The sequence below is a fragment of the Cetorhinus maximus genome, chromosome 3 (genome assembly GCF_964194155.1).
Source record: "Cetorhinus maximus chromosome 3, sCetMax3.hap1.1, whole genome shotgun sequence".
NCBI lineage: Eukaryota > Metazoa > Chordata > Chondrichthyes > Lamniformes > Cetorhinidae > Cetorhinus > Cetorhinus maximus.
The window spans coordinates 99,115,053-99,132,217 of NC_135881.1; the positions used below are offsets into that span (position 1 = coordinate 99,115,053).

At 43.9% G+C, this 17,165-nt stretch overlaps 1 protein-coding gene across 1 annotated transcript in view; it reads right to left on the minus strand.

Moving 5' to 3' along the window:
* Positions 1–4,301: 4,301 nt before the first annotated feature.
* LOC144674196 (tissue factor pathway inhibitor 2-like) overlaps positions 4,302–17,165 on the minus strand; it is a 31,008-nt gene continuing 18,144 nt past the window's right edge. The window contains exon 7 of the mRNA XM_078535666.1: positions 4,302–4,449. Coding sequence (XP_078391792.1) covers positions 4,340–4,449 — 110 coding nt within the window. The 3' untranslated portion in view covers positions 4,302–4,339. The remainder of the gene's footprint in view (positions 4,450–17,165) is intronic.

Genomic DNA, 17,165 nt, shown 5'->3' on the forward strand with positions numbered 1-17,165 from the left:
GTGGGCATCTCTGGCTTGTTCAGAGGGCACTTAAGAGTCAACCACATGGTTGACCAATGCACTGAAAACCAGAGTGGCAAAAATGAAGGGTGCAAGAGGACTTAGAGCTGGAGAAGATTCAGCAGTAAACCAAAATAAAGCCATGGAAAGATTTGTAAATGAAAACAAATATTTTAAATTAAAGTTTTGAGGGTTTTTTTACATATGAGGTGGATCTAAGGAATGGAGTTCACATTGCTGTGGGTCTGGAGTCACAGGTAGGCCAGGTGAGGACAGCAGATTTCCTTCCCTAAAGGACATTAGTGAACCAGATGGGTTTTTAACAACAATTGACAATGGTTTCATGGTCATCATTAGATTTTTTTTAATTCCAGATTTTTATCAAACTCAAATATCACCTCCTGCCATGGTGGGATTCAAGCCCGGGTCCCCAGAGAATTATCCGGGGTATCTGGAATGCTAGTCCAGTGACAATACCACTATGTCATTGCCTCCCCTGATTACTATTACTATTCTTAAATTTATTCTTTCATGGGATGTGGGTGCCGTTGGCATGGCCAGCATTTGTTGCCCATCCCTAATTGTCTGTGAAATGAACGGCTTGCCACACCACTTCAGAGGGCAGTTAAGAATTAACCACATTTCTGAACCATTGGCCAGAATATTGCCGTTGGTGTGCAGGGGCAGGCCCATCACGTCAACGCGTAAACTGACACGAGATGACATCAGGCATGCGTCCCGAGGTCATCATGCGTCATTTCGATATTGTGTTCGGCGGGCACGTGCCGGATGTGGTTGTGCGACCGCTGAACTGTCAAAGGCTTAATAAGGCAATTAGGAAAGTAATTTAGCTCATTAACAGCGCTGCCTGTCCAACCCTAAGTTTGGCGGGCAGGCGAAGGGCCCAAGCGGCCTTCGTGTTTTTCAGGAAGCCTCATCCACAGGTTTGAGATGAGGTTTCCTGAAGGTTTAATTAAATAATTAAATAAAATTTGTGAAATGCGCATACATGTCCCAGCTCATGTGACAATGTCACATAAGGGGACATGTTCAAATAATTTTTTACATCAGTTATTCAAAATTTTCATTACCAACTTAATCTCCCTGAGGCAGCTCCATGCCTCATGGAGATTTCTGTGCTCTTTTCCACGCATACGCGAAAGAGCGCAGACCCTGACCCTCACTCCTCCCTCCGCCCGCACAGGTAATGCAAAGTGCTACTGGCCATGTATTTTGCTGGGCGGGCCTTAATAGTCCCGCCCACGTAAAATGGCAGGGCACAGCCAATCGCGGGCGGCGATTGGCTCCACGCCCGCCCCCACCCACTCCCGCCAAGCCCGCCTGACATAGGTAAGATGCAGCCCATTATTAGCTATCAATAAACATATTCGTTGTTTTAGCCAACAAGATTGGAACCATGGTTAAGGTAATCTATCTTGATTTCAATATTGTACTATTCATTATTCAGAGAGTAGCTTACACCTAGTAACTTTTCACCCTCTGGTCATTTTTTTTTAATTGTTCATGGGAGGTGGGTGTTACTGGCTAGGCCAGCATTTATTGCCCATCCCTCATTGCCCTTGTTCAGAGGGCAGTTAAGAGTCAACCACATTGCTGTGGATCTAGAGTCATATGTACACCAGATCAGATAAGAATGGCAGATTTCCTCCCCTAAAGGGATTTTGTGAACCAGAGGGGTTTTTGCAACAATTGACAATTGACCTCATGGTCATCATTAGACTTTTAATTCCAGACTTTTATTGAATTCAAATTTCACATCTGCCGTGGTGGGATTCTATCTCAGGGCCCATGAGAATTACCCTGGGTCACTAGTCCAGTGACAATACCACTATGCCACCACCTCCCCATGCAACTCTTTGTAGGATAGATTATGAATGAATATGCTGCTTCCAGATTATAGGAAACAAGGGACTGAATTTTCACTCCTATCTCAGCTCCGCAAACCTGGCTCCTGAAAAAACTACCCTGGAAATTCCAATTTTCATTCTGGAAGGATGAGATGTAATGGGATTCGCGTCTGCCTCTAGCCCTCATCCCTCACAACCTCTCAACTCCCAGACAATCGCCATGTCCCATCCATGCCATCCCATGTAATACCATGCCCCTCTACCAATCACCCATGGCCCCTCATTCCTTCCATGCCAACTTAGTGCCAACTCATGCCAACCCATGTCCCCCACCCACAAACCTTTGCCCTTATACCCTCCATACCAACTCACCCAGTATCCACCATGGGCTGAAAGCAGGACCCATGCTGAGAAAAAATAAAATTCTAGGCGTCTATTGATAAATACACTATTTAAATAAAACCTTATTGTTAAACCCCATGCGCTGCAGTTAAATTATTGCAACAACCTTACCTCTCATAACAACAGATATGTAAATTCATAGTCCCACTTCCAAGACTTTATAAGCACTTGCAGCTATTAATCAAACTGTGAACTGACAGGTACACCACTGTGATAATGATAGGTTGTGAAATCAGTCATGCAGAACTAATCCTATACTGATAGACCTCAGGTTTATATCAACAGACAGAGTGAAATAGCAAACAATGTTTTTTTTTAATAACAGACAGCTTTTTAAAAATATTTAAAGGGTAGGAGATTTAAATGCCTGCTCAGCTCCCTTGACGGTTCCAATGAGTTTATCCACTTTGTATGTACATTCATGTCTACTTTTAATGCTACCAAAGGGCACTTGACCAGTCCCAAAGGGCAACATGCCTCTGCCAAAGTGCACAGTACCTCTCCCAAAGGGCACCATATATCTCCCATAGGTGTCCCAGGACTATATCAAAAAGATTACCCTCCCTCTCAAAAAGGTTATCCTACCTCTCCAAAGAACTCTGCTAACTTTAGACCTTCTCCTGATAAGTGTAAAGTGCCCAAGTGGTGTTTTAAACATCCCACTAATTAAAACTGGATCTGACTAAAGGCAGCTAAAGTTTAAAACTTGCAGCTGCCTCTGTGAGCCATGGATGTGCACTGTACAACCTGCCCTTGTTCCCTCACCTCCCTCCCTGCCCCCCATCACCCCGCACCCCAACAAAAGTGGTGGCAGATGGGTTCAGGTGAGGGACTTCCAGATTTGGGCCTCCTGTGCCACTTTGGATAAGCTGGAGACCATCTGAATCTGCACAAAAATTCAGGCAAATGTTAACATTGGGGTGAAAGTGAAATCATTAAGGACACTTCTCCAAAAGCATAAATTGTAATATAGGGTTATGAATGTTGTGCATAAGACATTTAGAACTGTTATCATATAACCTGTAGAAATAAATACATTCACACATTACATCATTTGCTATTCATTCAATTTTATTATTTTAAGGTTTCAGTACATATAATGTTCCCTGCTTTATAGTTAAAGTTCACAACAGGGAGTTGCAATACAGAATTTATTCCACCAGGGCAATATCTTTGAAAGTTACCAGATTTCCCTTATTCTAATATATCTTTAATGTATTCAATATATATTTTATTACTAAAAATAGCCTTTTAAAATAATTCAGTAACCATTAAACAATTATAGGATTCAAAGTGAGTCAATCCATTTAAAGCAAAAATGTAAGCTTATCCACCAAAAACATCAATGGCTTTGCAAAGATTTTCCTTTTAGAGCAGAGCTCAAGTTTCCCTTGTATAACTCTGCTCACAAATGGCACTGATCTCTATGTCGTAGCTCTGACAGTGTCAGTCACAAATAGCCTAAAGTAGAGGTTAGAACCATTCAAATCTAGTAACAGAGTTAAATTGCTGGTGTTTCTGAATTGAAGAGATAATATGAGAGGAATAAATAAATCAGAAGCTTTATGTTTACATGAATTTAAATGAGTCACCAAAGACAAGACAAGAAATGGACTACGATAATATCTTTTCCAATTAAATGATTAATTAAGGAGAAAAAGGTGCACACATCTTGCAGCAAGATATTAACTAATATGATCCACATCTTAAATTCCTCCATTCTAAATGTATAGGATCAGCCATCTAACAGCTTCTATTAGAATTATATAAAAAAGCATGGAATGAAAAATGTTCAGTTGGTGCATCAAATCATTCCTTTAATTTCCTTTCCTTTTTATGTTATTTTCTTAAACAAAATTAGTGACACCCAAATAAATGTAACAGAAGCATAATCTGAAGAGATCTCTACACTGAGAATACTTTGGGAGGATTTGATGTCAATTGTATCGCCTCTTGTCATGTTTAAAATATATGGAGCAAAAGTTGACTTCAGTCTAGACTTTTAATCAAGGTTTTAAAAAACTGTAAGAACTCTAGACCTGGAGCTTTTTGCTAAGAAAGTTAAGCATTTAATTATTCCTCTTCGGATTTCTTAAAAACTGCTTTCTTCGATTTGGTTTAATTTTCTTAAGTGCTGCTGCTGCAGGAGCATTCTTGATGTTCACTGTTTTTCTGTCAGCTGCCAAAAAGGAAACAAAATGTCAAGGAAAATGAACATATTTTGATGTCCTATACAGCTATTATATCCAACAATCCCATGACACAAATTAAATGTATTTTGTTTAACACGGAACTGACTTTTTTACAATTCTGTTTTGATATAGAAGGAATGTTGTTTCTTTAAATAAATGCTTCGCTCGCAAAGAAAACACGTCCTAGCAAGCATGGAAGTACATGTATATAAATAGGTAGTGTAAATAGATAGCAAATAGGTAATGCTGTGAAGAGGACATAAGAAGGCTAGAAAGGGATATAGATAGTTTAAGCGAGTGGGCAAAGATCTGGCAAATAGATTATAAGGTGGGAAAATGTGAAATTGTCCATTTAGACCGACTGGATTCAGGGATGATGGCCAGAATTTTTCCCTCATCGGGCAGGCCCGGTTGGAGCGGTCAGGAAGCCGGCTGCAACCCGCAATCGGTTCTGCTCCGCTACTTCATGCGGGCAGGCCAATTAAGGCCCACCCTGCGTGGATCGTGAGCGACAGCACCGAGCATTCCCTGTGCAGGCAGGGGGAAGAGGCAGAGCCGGGCCTAGCACGCAGTTTGCGCATGTGCGAGAAAGAGCGCTTCAATCTCCCTGAGGCACGGAGCTGCCTCAGGGAGGTTGAAGCGCTTTTTAAAAAGATTAATAAAGACAAAAATTTAATAAAACATGTCCCATCTCATGTGACTGTGTCACATGAGTTGGGACATGTTTTTAATTTAAAAATAAAGTTTTTATTAAGTGTGTATAAGCTTTAGGAAACTTCATCCCGCTCGTGGATGAAGTTTCCTAAAAAATGTAAACGCTGCTTGGCCTTTTCGCCTGCCCGCCAACTGTTAGGTTGGACGGGCAGCATAAATTTCAAGTTAATTACCTTGTTAATGGCCTTAATAGGCTTTTCAATTATTGGCAGGCACGCAGCTGACTCCAGTGCACACCCGCCGAACATAATATCACGTGAGTGCGCGGTAACGTCGGAATGCACGACTGACGTCATTGCGCGTTATATCACACTCAGGTGTGTCAGGAGCGCACCAGCAAGCTGAATGTAAAATTCTGGCCGATGTTTCTCTGGCTGGGGGAGCAAGGGGGTCACAGTCTCAGGGTACAGGGTGGACCACTTAGGACTGAGATGAGGAGACATTTCTTCATTCAGAGAGTGGTGAATCTGTAGAATTCTCTACCACAGAAGACTATGGAGGCCAAGTCACTGAATATATTTAAGAAGGAAATAGATCAACTTCTAGATTCTAAAGGCAGCAAGGGGTATGTGGAGAGAGCGGGAGTATGGTGCTGAGATGGAGGAGCAATGATCATATTGAATGTCAGAACAGGCTCCTAGGGTCGAATGAACTACTCTTGCTCCTGTTTTCTATGCTTTTCTTCGATGTTTTTTGGCAAGAAGAATAGAAAAGAAGCAAATTATCTAAATTGTGAGATATTGCAGAGCTCTGAGATGCAGAGGGATCGGGCGTCCTAGTGCATGAATCACAAAAGACTAATATGCAGGTACAGTAAGTAATTAGGAAAGCTAATAGAATGTTACAATTTATTGTGACGAGAATTGAATACAAAAGTAAGGAGGTTATGCTTCAGTTATACAGGGCTTTGGCAAGACCACATATGAAGTACTGTGTACAGTTTGGTCTCCTTATTTAACGAAAGATGTAAGTATGTTGGAAGCAGTTCAGAGAAGATTTACTAAACTAATACCTGGAATGGGCAGTTTGTCCTATGAGGAAAAGTTGGACAGACTAGGCTTATAAGTACTGGAGTTTAGAAGAGTAAGAGGAGACTTGATTGAAACATATAAGGCCTGAGGGGTCTTGACAGGGTAGATGTGGAGAGGATGTTTCCTCTTGTGGGAGAGCCCAGAACTAGGGAGGTCACTGTTCAAAAATAAGGGGTCACTCATTTAAGACAGAGGTGAGGAGAATTTTTTCTCGCAGAAGGTCGTGAGTCTTTGGAACTCTCTTCCTCAAAAAAGTGGCAGAAGCAGAGTCTTTGAACATTTTTAAGGAAGAATTAGATAGATTCTTGATAAGCAAGGGGGTGAAAGGTTATCGGGGGTAGGTGGGAATGTGGAGTTGAGGTTACAATCAGATCAGCCATGATTTTATTGAATGGTGGAGCAGGCTTAACGGGCTGAGTGGCCTAATCCTGCTCCTAATTCATATGTTCATATGTTACAGATTTCAGTTATTTTATTTCATTAGGTATTCAAAGAATGGTCCAAGCTATTCAATTCAAATCCAAATATTTTTCGGGATTTGTTTAAATAGGTGTTTGACTGGCAGATGGATAATCAGGCAAAGTGACTTGTTATGATCCTGTTTAGGGGCTTTTAGCGTTAAAAGAACACCCATCAATTAATTGACAGATATACGCCACAAGGTTTCACGATTTTTAACAAAAAACAACTTTATGGTTTGTATAAAGAGAAATTAAACAAAGCAAGCACCACTAACTTAACATTATAACTTATAAAGACATATTCTATGAACTCAATTCTACTTTTTGCTTCCCCCAAAAGTTTCCTCACCTTACTAAATCTTGAAGGTTCATTCACTTTTCCTGGGGCCAACCCAAAAGGTATGCCACAGGCCTCTGGAATTTACATTGATGCTCCTTAGTATTCCAGTTATTCCTCTGAGGTAAGATTCTACGGGTGTCCTTCCATTAGCTGTTGGCTACGTGACACTCAACCTTCTCCTTTACTAACCTCATGATTGTGGATGCCTCAGCTGCTTGTTCGCGTTGCTGGCAGATATCCAACTGCATTGCCACAGCTTTCCAAACCAATCTACTGACTGCCATGAAGCTCTGTGGGGACCACTGTAGATTTCTTCTACTAGCTTCAAGCTAGAGCAAATCCTGCAGCTGCATTTCCACCACAAAACCAAAATTGAACTATTTACTTCTGTCAGCAAACACATACAGATGAATTAAACAAAAGAAATGTCTAATCCCACATCCCATTTCCATGATGATGTGGCATGCTTTGGGATGATTCAAACAGAAGTGCAAACAAATTATTTTACCTTCAACATAATTCTTTTATTCTGTAACTCAAATGTATAATTTCTACCTCTAATGGAGTTTTATGACCCTCTTTCCCAGAATTTCTGGCTTTTATCTTCATTTTATGGAGATAATTTTAGGCACCCCAGCTCTACCAAAAGGCCCAGAAATGGTCATCTATTGCTCAAGGTTTTTTGACTGTCAATTCTGACCTTGTAAGATTCATAAGTTAGCTTTAAAGTGTAACTAACTCCAAGCTTGTTTAAATCGCATTTACTTCAGTGTTGCTTATCAGGTTCTCAATCAGATTCCCCTATTTTTCTAAGTTATAACTTCAATTCCCTAACCAATTGTTATATTCCAAAACATTTGAACCACAAACTAGATAGTCACAACAGGTTTTAGTTGGCAGTGCTGAAGAAAAGATTGCCATGCAAGTCTACTTAGTTTATCACAAGAGACACAGTGATCAGTTATTTCCTACTTGACTTAAGTTGTTGACATAGTGATAGCTAACCAGACCTGACCTGATCAGTTTGCAAAATCAAAACAAAGATTGGGTCAACTGAGGTGTGTTGTGAAAAGTGGGGATGATGAAAGAAGAGTGGCATTGTACATGAGTGACGTACACAGGGTGGATTTCTGCCACAGCATAACCATGTTCAAGTTATGCTGAATTTAGGATGTTCCAACCAACATAAAATAATTGGGTTTTGGCAATTACTTCTTGCATTTCATAAAGGAGTGTAATGGCCCATGTGCTTATTTGGAGGTTGGGGGGAACCCTATGGCCAGGGTATTCAGCTCGGCATGCAGGCGCATGCCTGACATGCCCAAACATGGAATAGTGCGTGATGACGTTGGGCGAGCAACCCAATGTCATCACGCACTCGCGTGATATTTTAGTCGGCAGGGCCGGACAAGAGTCGGCAGCACTCCCGCTGACAATTAAGAGGCCTATAAAGGCCCTTAAGCTGGTGATTAAGTTGAATTTTTCACTGCCTGTCCAACCTTATGGTTGGCGGGCGGGCGAATAGGCCAGGCGGCCTTTGCATTTTTTGTGAAACCGCATCCATGGGCAGGATGAGGTTTCCAACAGTGAATAAAAAAGCAATAACATTTTTTTAAATTCATTTTCAACATGTCCCTCCTCATGTGGGGACATGTTTATATTATTTATTATTATTATAATATTATTTGTTGATTCTTCATTTTTCATTTTAAAAAGCTTCAGCTCCCTGAGGTAGCTCTGTGCCTTTAGGGAGCTTCCAGAGAGCGCAACCCCACGAATGCGCAATTGTCAGCGCTCCTCCTGCCCCCAGTGCTGAGGCTCTCAGTGCCAGCCAGTGTGAAATCACGGTGGGAGCCTGATCGCAGGCGGCAGACCATTTCGCGGCGACTCCTGGGCCCACCCGCCACACCTGCCTGACGGGGGGACAATCCTGCCCAGTGTTTTATGTTGTGGTCTTGGTCCCTTTAATAACTAGGTTTCTCAGAATTTCTTGTAAAAGCAGCTGCTTTCCAGTAATTAATCATGTGACCAAGTTGCCTGGGAGATAAACTATAGAAAAAGGGACCAAAAATAAGTTAATTTTGGAGTAAGTAGATTGTGTGTATGGTTCTGTTTCTCACAGGTTTTTGGAGTTTTACACAATCTGGCTGCAGAACAGGGAACATCTCTTTCTCGCAGAATTCAGTTGAAATTTTGTCTGCTGGCTTAAAGAGTTTAAAACTCTGGTGAAGTGACGGACTCCTAACAGTCAGTTGAACTTCCAAACATAGGCACACTAAGAAAAGACAGGGAGGGAGAGAGAGAGAGTGGGCGGCAAGGGGTGAGGAGAGAAAGAGAGGAAGAGAGAGTTTTTGTTGTAAGACTCTGAAGTGAAAGAATAATAGAACCAGGAGAGTTCTCACCTGAGGGGGCTATGCTTAATTCTCCAGCGACGCCTGTGTTTATTGGACAGTCTAAAACTACGGCATGATTGGAGGAGATTTGAAGGGACAACTTGCCAAAGTAAACGGGAGGCCCAAGAAATCTCAGCTCTTCATAGGAATCTTTGAAACGCAGCAAGTGGTTAATCTTCCAATTTTGCATAATTATCTGAATTGAGTTTTGGGTGTGTAAGTCAAACAGGTGTAGAGGAAAGTTAAGTCAGGAAGTTTAGTTCAAAATATAAGCAATGTGTTCATTGCAGTTTTAATACATTTAGTGTAACTGACTATTTAAGGGAGTGTAGTTATTAGTATTCACGTTCTTTGATTTTTCTGTAGTAAAATTCTTCTGATTTAAACCAAGAACCTTGTGGCTTCATTCTTTTAGTAAAAACTTGCGATTTTGGATTCTAAAAAAGACAAGTTACTGGTCAAGATCCTAACAGCTGGAACTACGAAATTCTTCAATAGGCTTCTAAAATAAGAAAAATGTAAATGCTGGAGACAGGTCAGACAGCATCAATTAAGAGGAAAGCAAAACACTGCGGCTGCTGGAAGTCTGAAACAAAAACAGAAAATGCTAGAAAAACTCAGCAGGTCCAACAGCATCAGTGGAGAGAAAAAAAAACAGAGTTAACATTTCGAGTCCATATGACTCTTCTTCAGAGTTAAAGCTTTAGCTCTGAAGAAGAGTCATACGGACTCGAAATGTTAATTCTGTTTTTTGTCTCTCCACAGATGCTGTTAGACCCCCTGAGTTTTTCCAGCACTTTCTGTTTCTGTTACGAGGACACAAGTTAGCTGGTGTTTTGGGTTCTGAGGAAGGATCACATGTCTGAATTATCGACTGACTTGTGCTCTCTCTACAGGCGCTGCCTAACCTGCTGATTATCTCCAACTATGTCAATTTTTGTTTCAGATTTCCAGCATCTGCAGTATTTTTGCTTTATGGTCATAAAGAAAGCAAGTGTAATTTGTAAGTCTGTATAACCTCAGTGTAATTCTAATATTATAAGTTCATTTGTGGCTTCGATAAACACAGTTTTTTTCTTGCACCAAAACTAGTTGTCTGCTGCACTTTGTCACAACCCTCAAATAAGTCCAAGGTCTAGAACCCAGGGAGTGGGAGCAATTCGGACCGCTCAGAAGTCAGAGGTGAAACTGACACACACCACCACCACCTACACTTCTAGATACAGTTTTGTATAAAATAAACATTTTTGGGATGGAATTAGTAATCACACGGGAAAATATGGATTGATCAGGAAGAGCCAGCATGGATTTCTAAAGGGGAAATCATGTTTCTCTAACTTGCTGGAGTTTTTTGAAGAGGGAACAGGAAAGGTCGATGAGGCTAATGCTGTTGATATGGTTTACATGGACTTTCAAAAGGCATTTGATACAGTACCACACCCTCGAGTAGATGGGGAGAAGCTGATCCTGTTTGTAAAAGGATCAAGAATGAGAGGGCACAGATCAAAAGTGATTTGCAAAAGAAGCAAATGTGACGCAAGAAAAAAGTTTTTCACGCAACGAGTGGTTTGAGTCTGGAATGCACTGCCTGGGAGTGTGGTAGTATGGTGGAGGCAGGTTCAATCGAGGTGTTCAAGAGGGCATCAGATGATTATTTGAATTGAAACAATGTGCAGGGGTACGGGGAACAGGCAGAGCAATGGCACTCGATCATAATGCTCATTTGGAGAGCCGGTGCAGACATGATGGGCCGAATGGCCTCCTCCTGAGACATTAAAATTCTGTGATTCTGTGATTTTTTAAGCATAATGGTACATCCTTTGGAAACTGTTCAACAGAAAGGAATTCCTAACCCTCGCAATAGGTGTTTCTCCTTTCCTGAGTACATTGGGAGAAATGTACAGCATAAGTTGTTCATTCATTCATACTAAAATGCAGCTCTCAGGAGCTCACGTTCAATTGACACTCTTTAGCAATTCTTTGTATCATAGCTTTGCATATCTTTTTGCCTCAAGTAGTTAAATTTTTTTGATGTAGTTTTTGAATACATTTCATCCAGGGTGATGCATAGCTGAGGGGAGAACGGGATAGGGGTATTGCAAAGCACGCAGTAGCACATCGAAGGTTCAGGTGGAATCATAAAACTGTGAGAGCATGAATTCTTAATATTTAAACACCATAGGTATGCTACTGCCTTATGGCAGTGTCATGTACTTTTATATTCTTTACATACAATAGAAGCTAGTGTATTCACAATACTCGCCAGGAAAATAATTGGATGTGGCTGAGGTAGCTCAGCTGAGTAACAAAACATGTGCATATTTGCTATTGAAAGTGAAATGGCTTTCTCTTTAACACAGTTGAATACCAAGAATACAAAGAGCTGTGTATCTTAGAAAACAGATAACTTTCTGTTCAACAGAAATGGAACAATTTCCATCTTCCATTTCATGTTCAATATTAAATATTATCTTAATTGGTTTCATTTTCTAATCGTCGTTTGTTTTGAAATGCTTATTAATGTCTGCTAATTCTGTATGAGATATTTTTTAAAAGCTGCGAACAGGGCCCCACTAACTCTAAATCCGATGCTGGCTATCCCTTGGCACACCTGAGCATGCATCTGAATGATGAATTATGCCAATAAGGTTAAACCTCAAAATTCAATGATATTAGTACTTGAGATTCCGCTGAATCTTCTGCAGTACAAACCAACCTGACTTCGACACTGAATTGACTCCAAAGTGTGCTACTTTCAGTTCAGCTGACAACCAAATGTAGATAAAAAGTTCCGACCAATCTGGGCAGGCCCTTAGTTGTTAGTTGTCGCCACTGGTTAATCATTTAGAAATACCTATGACAGGAAAGAAGAAGTGCTACAAGTGGATTCATATTAATCAGTTAAAACCTTTATGAGCCAAAAGTTAGTCAGATGGTAGAAGAAACAAAGCAGATAGGGATATTAATCATGCTGTTGCTGTTATAGATGGATCAACTTGACATGCCAGGGGAAGGCTCATGTCCAACCTACCCAAATTACTGAATGAATCAGCAACTGTGACACCCAGCCCTCCATCTGGACTCCTGCTATAGGAAATGCTGGGTACACTGATCACTGAATCAGTGTCCAAATGAAGCTACATTGTGCTCGACCCGCAAGCCATCATTCACTGATATCAGCTTCCTACCAGAGGTTTTCATTTATCTTACATTTAAATTTCAAACTCCAAACTAAAAATTGTATTCCTAAAACGTATGAAACAAGAAGTTACATTTTTGCAACAATGAGGATTAGGGTTGAGTTACAATGAGTTACAATGGTGGATGGATGAATAGGGAAGTGATGAATTGGATAGAAATTCATATTGAGGGCCTGAAATGTTAGGTCAGCATGCGGGCACGATTGGTGGGCCCGGGAGTGGCCAGGAAATGAGCTGCCAACCGCGATTTCACACTGGTAGGCTAAGTAAGGCCCGCTCAACGTGAAATGTGGCTTCCCAATGGTCGGGAAGGGCTGGGCAGTGGCCTGTCTGCCGCTGGGTCCAATGGCGAATCGGAGGCTGGTTTATAAATGGCACAGGCAGCCCCTGGAAGACTGCCAGCAATAAACACATCTTCAATGTTGTGACCATGAAGCTATGTCATCCAGTGCAGCTGCAGACACCAGGCGGGAGGGCAGGTCGGGTGGTTTTTGGATGAGTGCTTCACGGTCCTCCTGGAGGAGGTGGCTGCCAGGAGGGACACCCTTGTCCCCAGGGATGGGAGAAGGAGGCACCTTACCAAAAGAGCTTAGCCGGAGATGGTAGCGCTGGTCAGCAGCCATGATGTTGTCCAATGCCGCATGAAGTTTAACAACCTGCTGCGCTCAGCAAGGTTGTGTACTGTGTTGGCATGGGTCAGTGTGTTGAAGTGTTATGGACCGACCATCCCCTGCGGAGCTCAGAGTCTGAGTGCCAACTGTCAGTGAGGCCGGAGCTGGCCAAGGGGGTGAGCCCTGTCTGCTTGGTCTGAGTGTCTTGCGGCTCGAAGGCCACAACACCTTTGTGCTCTGCAAGGTGTTCCTCAGGCATGGTTGGCCAGACAGCAATGGTGCTGCAGGTAGAGAGTGGACTAATCCACACTCCTCTGTCCTTTCAGGAGAAGACGACCTATAACAACATTGAGAGGTCGCGGACAGACAGAGTCCCCCAAATCCTCCTAATCCTAACGAGGTACGAGCAGGATACCCTGGAGTTGGAGAGGCGTCAAGCACCTCGGCCAACTGGCTGCGGAGAGGCTGGGGTGTCAGATGAAGGTAAAAATGCAGTGCACAAAGGTGAGAGGTTTGGATGGTGCAAACATTCTTGTGTAGTCTCATCATTGATGGGGGCTTCAAAACTGAAGTCCCCATTGATCATTGAAAGATGTTGGCACCATGATGCAGATCTCCATTGTCTCACCAGGGTGCCTGGCATGCACAGTGACAGCGTGATGACTTTAACTAATGACATTGTTACTCTCCCTTAGATTTGTCACCACGTATCCAACTGCCGGACCCTGAAGAGCCACCCCTGATGCCAGAGGACCACCAGGCTTCACATGCACCTGCATCACATCCGCTCCCTGAACCAGGCACCAACGCAGATACTAACATCTCAGTGGGCGTTAGATTGGTGGCTAGAATGTTGATGGCATAGCAGTGAGGACACTTCACACTCGCTTGAAGTGCAGGTGGAGGTGGAGAGTGCCCAGGGCGCAGGCAGTCAGAGGACTGCTGGAGACCAGGACAATGCTCAGTCGAAGGCTGATGATGAGCCTCTGGAGTTGTCCGTTAGGCGGCAGATGCTGGATTTCCAGTGGGATGTGTGGGAAGATCTGGCAGAGATCCATGAGGGTACGCGTGTCATGGTCCCAGTTATGGAGGAGTCCATGCAGAGCATCAGCACTGCGTTGACCCTCATGGCCGAGTGCACTGCCTCCTCCATTGAGAGTGGCAACTCTTATGGCGAGGCAGCTCCAGGAACAGAATCAGGAATTCCTGGGAATCAGACCTGCATGCCCTCATACAGGCACTGACCTCCGGTGGTCAATGTCAGTGTTGGAGATGGATGAGGCACCCAGTATCCCAGCTGGGTGCCCGTTCATCAGGGGTGAGTAGGGAGGTCCAGAGCGACCTCACGCTGGCGCATGAGCTGCTTGTCGTCTCTGCGAGCTCCTCTCAGGACACTCTGGATTACGGCAGCAGCTCCTCCACCCCTCTGCTAGTGACTGTGACATCTGATGAGGCTGTGGTGACAAGGGAGATGCCAGCCGTGGCACTGGCCACTCCCTCCCAGGCAGGGCCAACACAGGCTCCATTGGTCAGAGGTTGACCACCAAGGTCATCAAGGCCAACAGGACAGCAGAGTGAGCAGGCTGCCTCCAATGCTGCTGCCAGTGAGGGGGGAGCACCTGGATGTAGTATCCGCAAACGTAAGTTTAAGGCACCATAAGCACAAGAGGAACAGGTCACGGATGATCTTCTGTTGTGCAATGCTTTGTTTATGTTTACTGGTCTTGGGTTGAAGACCAGAGAAGGTTCTGTTAATTTGCTTAGATTGTCAAGATGAGATAGTTCTTTTTGTTGTGATGGCCTGAATGCACTTCACCTTTTATTTTTGGTGCAGGGTACAACAGCATATAGCACTGGACGTGCCTAGCTCTAAATTTTATTGCACAGGCACTGAGTGGACTTTGGGTTCAATGAAAGGGTCATTTCAGACTCTCACAATGGAGGTGGCAGCCCTGGGATGAGGTGGGACTGGTTCTTTGGCAGCCTAGCTGAAGGAACGTTGGATCAAGGTGTCCCTGCCTCCCTGGAGGTTACCAAGGTCTGGCTGCATACCCTCAGCATTTTCCTCACCGTGCTCCTCTTCAGACTCACTACTGGATTCATTCTCTGTGGCCTGTGGAGCTGCGTCAAGATCCTTTTCCTCCAGTGGGTTCCCCCTTGCCTGTGCCAGATTGTGGACAGCGCAGCATGCAACTACGATCAGGGACACCTGCGCTGGGAGGTACTATAGTGAACCCCCTGAATGATCCAGGCATTGGAAGCACATCTTCACACTCGCTTGAGATGCAGGTGGAGGTAGAGTCTCCTATTATAATGCTGCTCTGCCTCTGTTCTTGGGTGCCAGAGTGGCATCATAAGCCACCTTTTCAATGGATAGCCCTTGTCACCCAACAGCCATCCATCCAGTCGGGCTGGAGCACTGAAGAGCCTCGGCACCTGGGAGCGTCTCAGAAAGTAAGTGTCGTGGGAGCTGCCAGGGTACCTTGCACAGACTTGCAGAATGAGCATCCTGTGGTCACACTATCTGAACGTTTATGGAGTGGAATTCCTCCCTTTTGATGACCCACTGGCGCCTTAATGGCCACATGTGTGCTATCAATTGCACCCTGAATGCAGGGGAATCCAGCAATGGCCACTAAGCCTCTGGCTCGCTCAGCTTGGCTGGCCTCATCCATGTGGAACTGAATAAATGTCATTACCTGTCTGAACAGAGCTTCTGTCACCAGCTTGACACAACTGTGGACAACTGATTGGGTCACTCCACAAAGATCCCCCACTGACCCTTGGAAAGATCTGGATTCATAGAAGTTCAGGGCCACTGTGACCTTCAAAGCCACTGGCAAGCGGTGTCCACCCACACAGTCGGAGGTGATCTCAGGCCCAATCATCTGACAAATGGATGTCACAGCCTCCCCGGAGAGGCAGCACCTCCTTCGGCATTGCACCTCGGACATATTAAGGTAGCTGTATTGCTGCCTGTAAATCCTGACAGCAGGATAGTGACGTCTCCTGCAGCCCCTTCCACCTTGAACTACCTGCTGGCCCTACGCCCCTTGTGCCTGCACCTCTCCTCCCACAGGTCCCTCCCCTGGAAGCTGAATTGGGACACCTGGCCTCTTCTCCCTCCTGCCCCTCACTTCCTCCTCAGAGGAGGTGCCTCCTGCGGAGACCACAATCCCCATTACCAGGGTAACAGAAGGCTGTCTGATACCTGGAAGGGTTCACACAGTCTGAATCCTCCAGGGGCCTTGGAGGCACCAATGAGACCTGAAATGAAGCCTGGAAATGCTAATAATGAAGACCCGAAGAGATATGAAGCTGCCAGGTAACAATAAGCAACCAGCTGCAAATTATCTCCAAAACTCCTCACTACACACACTGGCATTGCTGCTGACCCTTTTTATTCTGCCCTTGGATAAGGTTTTGCAAATTGCCAGCTGCCCGCTTGCCAGTTTTGCCCGTGCAAAGAGTGCAAAATTGCACGGGCAACGAAAAATTACTATCAATTGCCTTTTTAATGGCTATAACTGACCTCTTAATTGATGGCGGGCACGGCTCTGACACCCGCATGCGCTCTCTGACCAAAGTATTTCACGAGTGGGATGATGGGACGCTCACTTGACATCATCTCACGCGATTTTGTGTCTGGTCAGGTTGGGAGCATGCCCGCACACCAACCTAAAAATTCTGCCCTAGGTGTTGCTGAAATCAAGTGGGTACAAGCAATGTGGCAATGACCAACACTTGGCGAGACAGTGAAAGGAGGGAATATAGAAAGTTCAGCAAATATCCTCACTTTTCCTCACCTAGTTTGGGTATTAAACTGCTTCCTGCACTGCATCCAAAACCAGGGCAAGAAAAACTGCTACTTCTGCTCACAACCTCAGCTCCCTCCAAGGACACCTTGTTGAATGCCATAGGGTTCTTTCAGTCTCTCTGGCTCTTGACTGCAG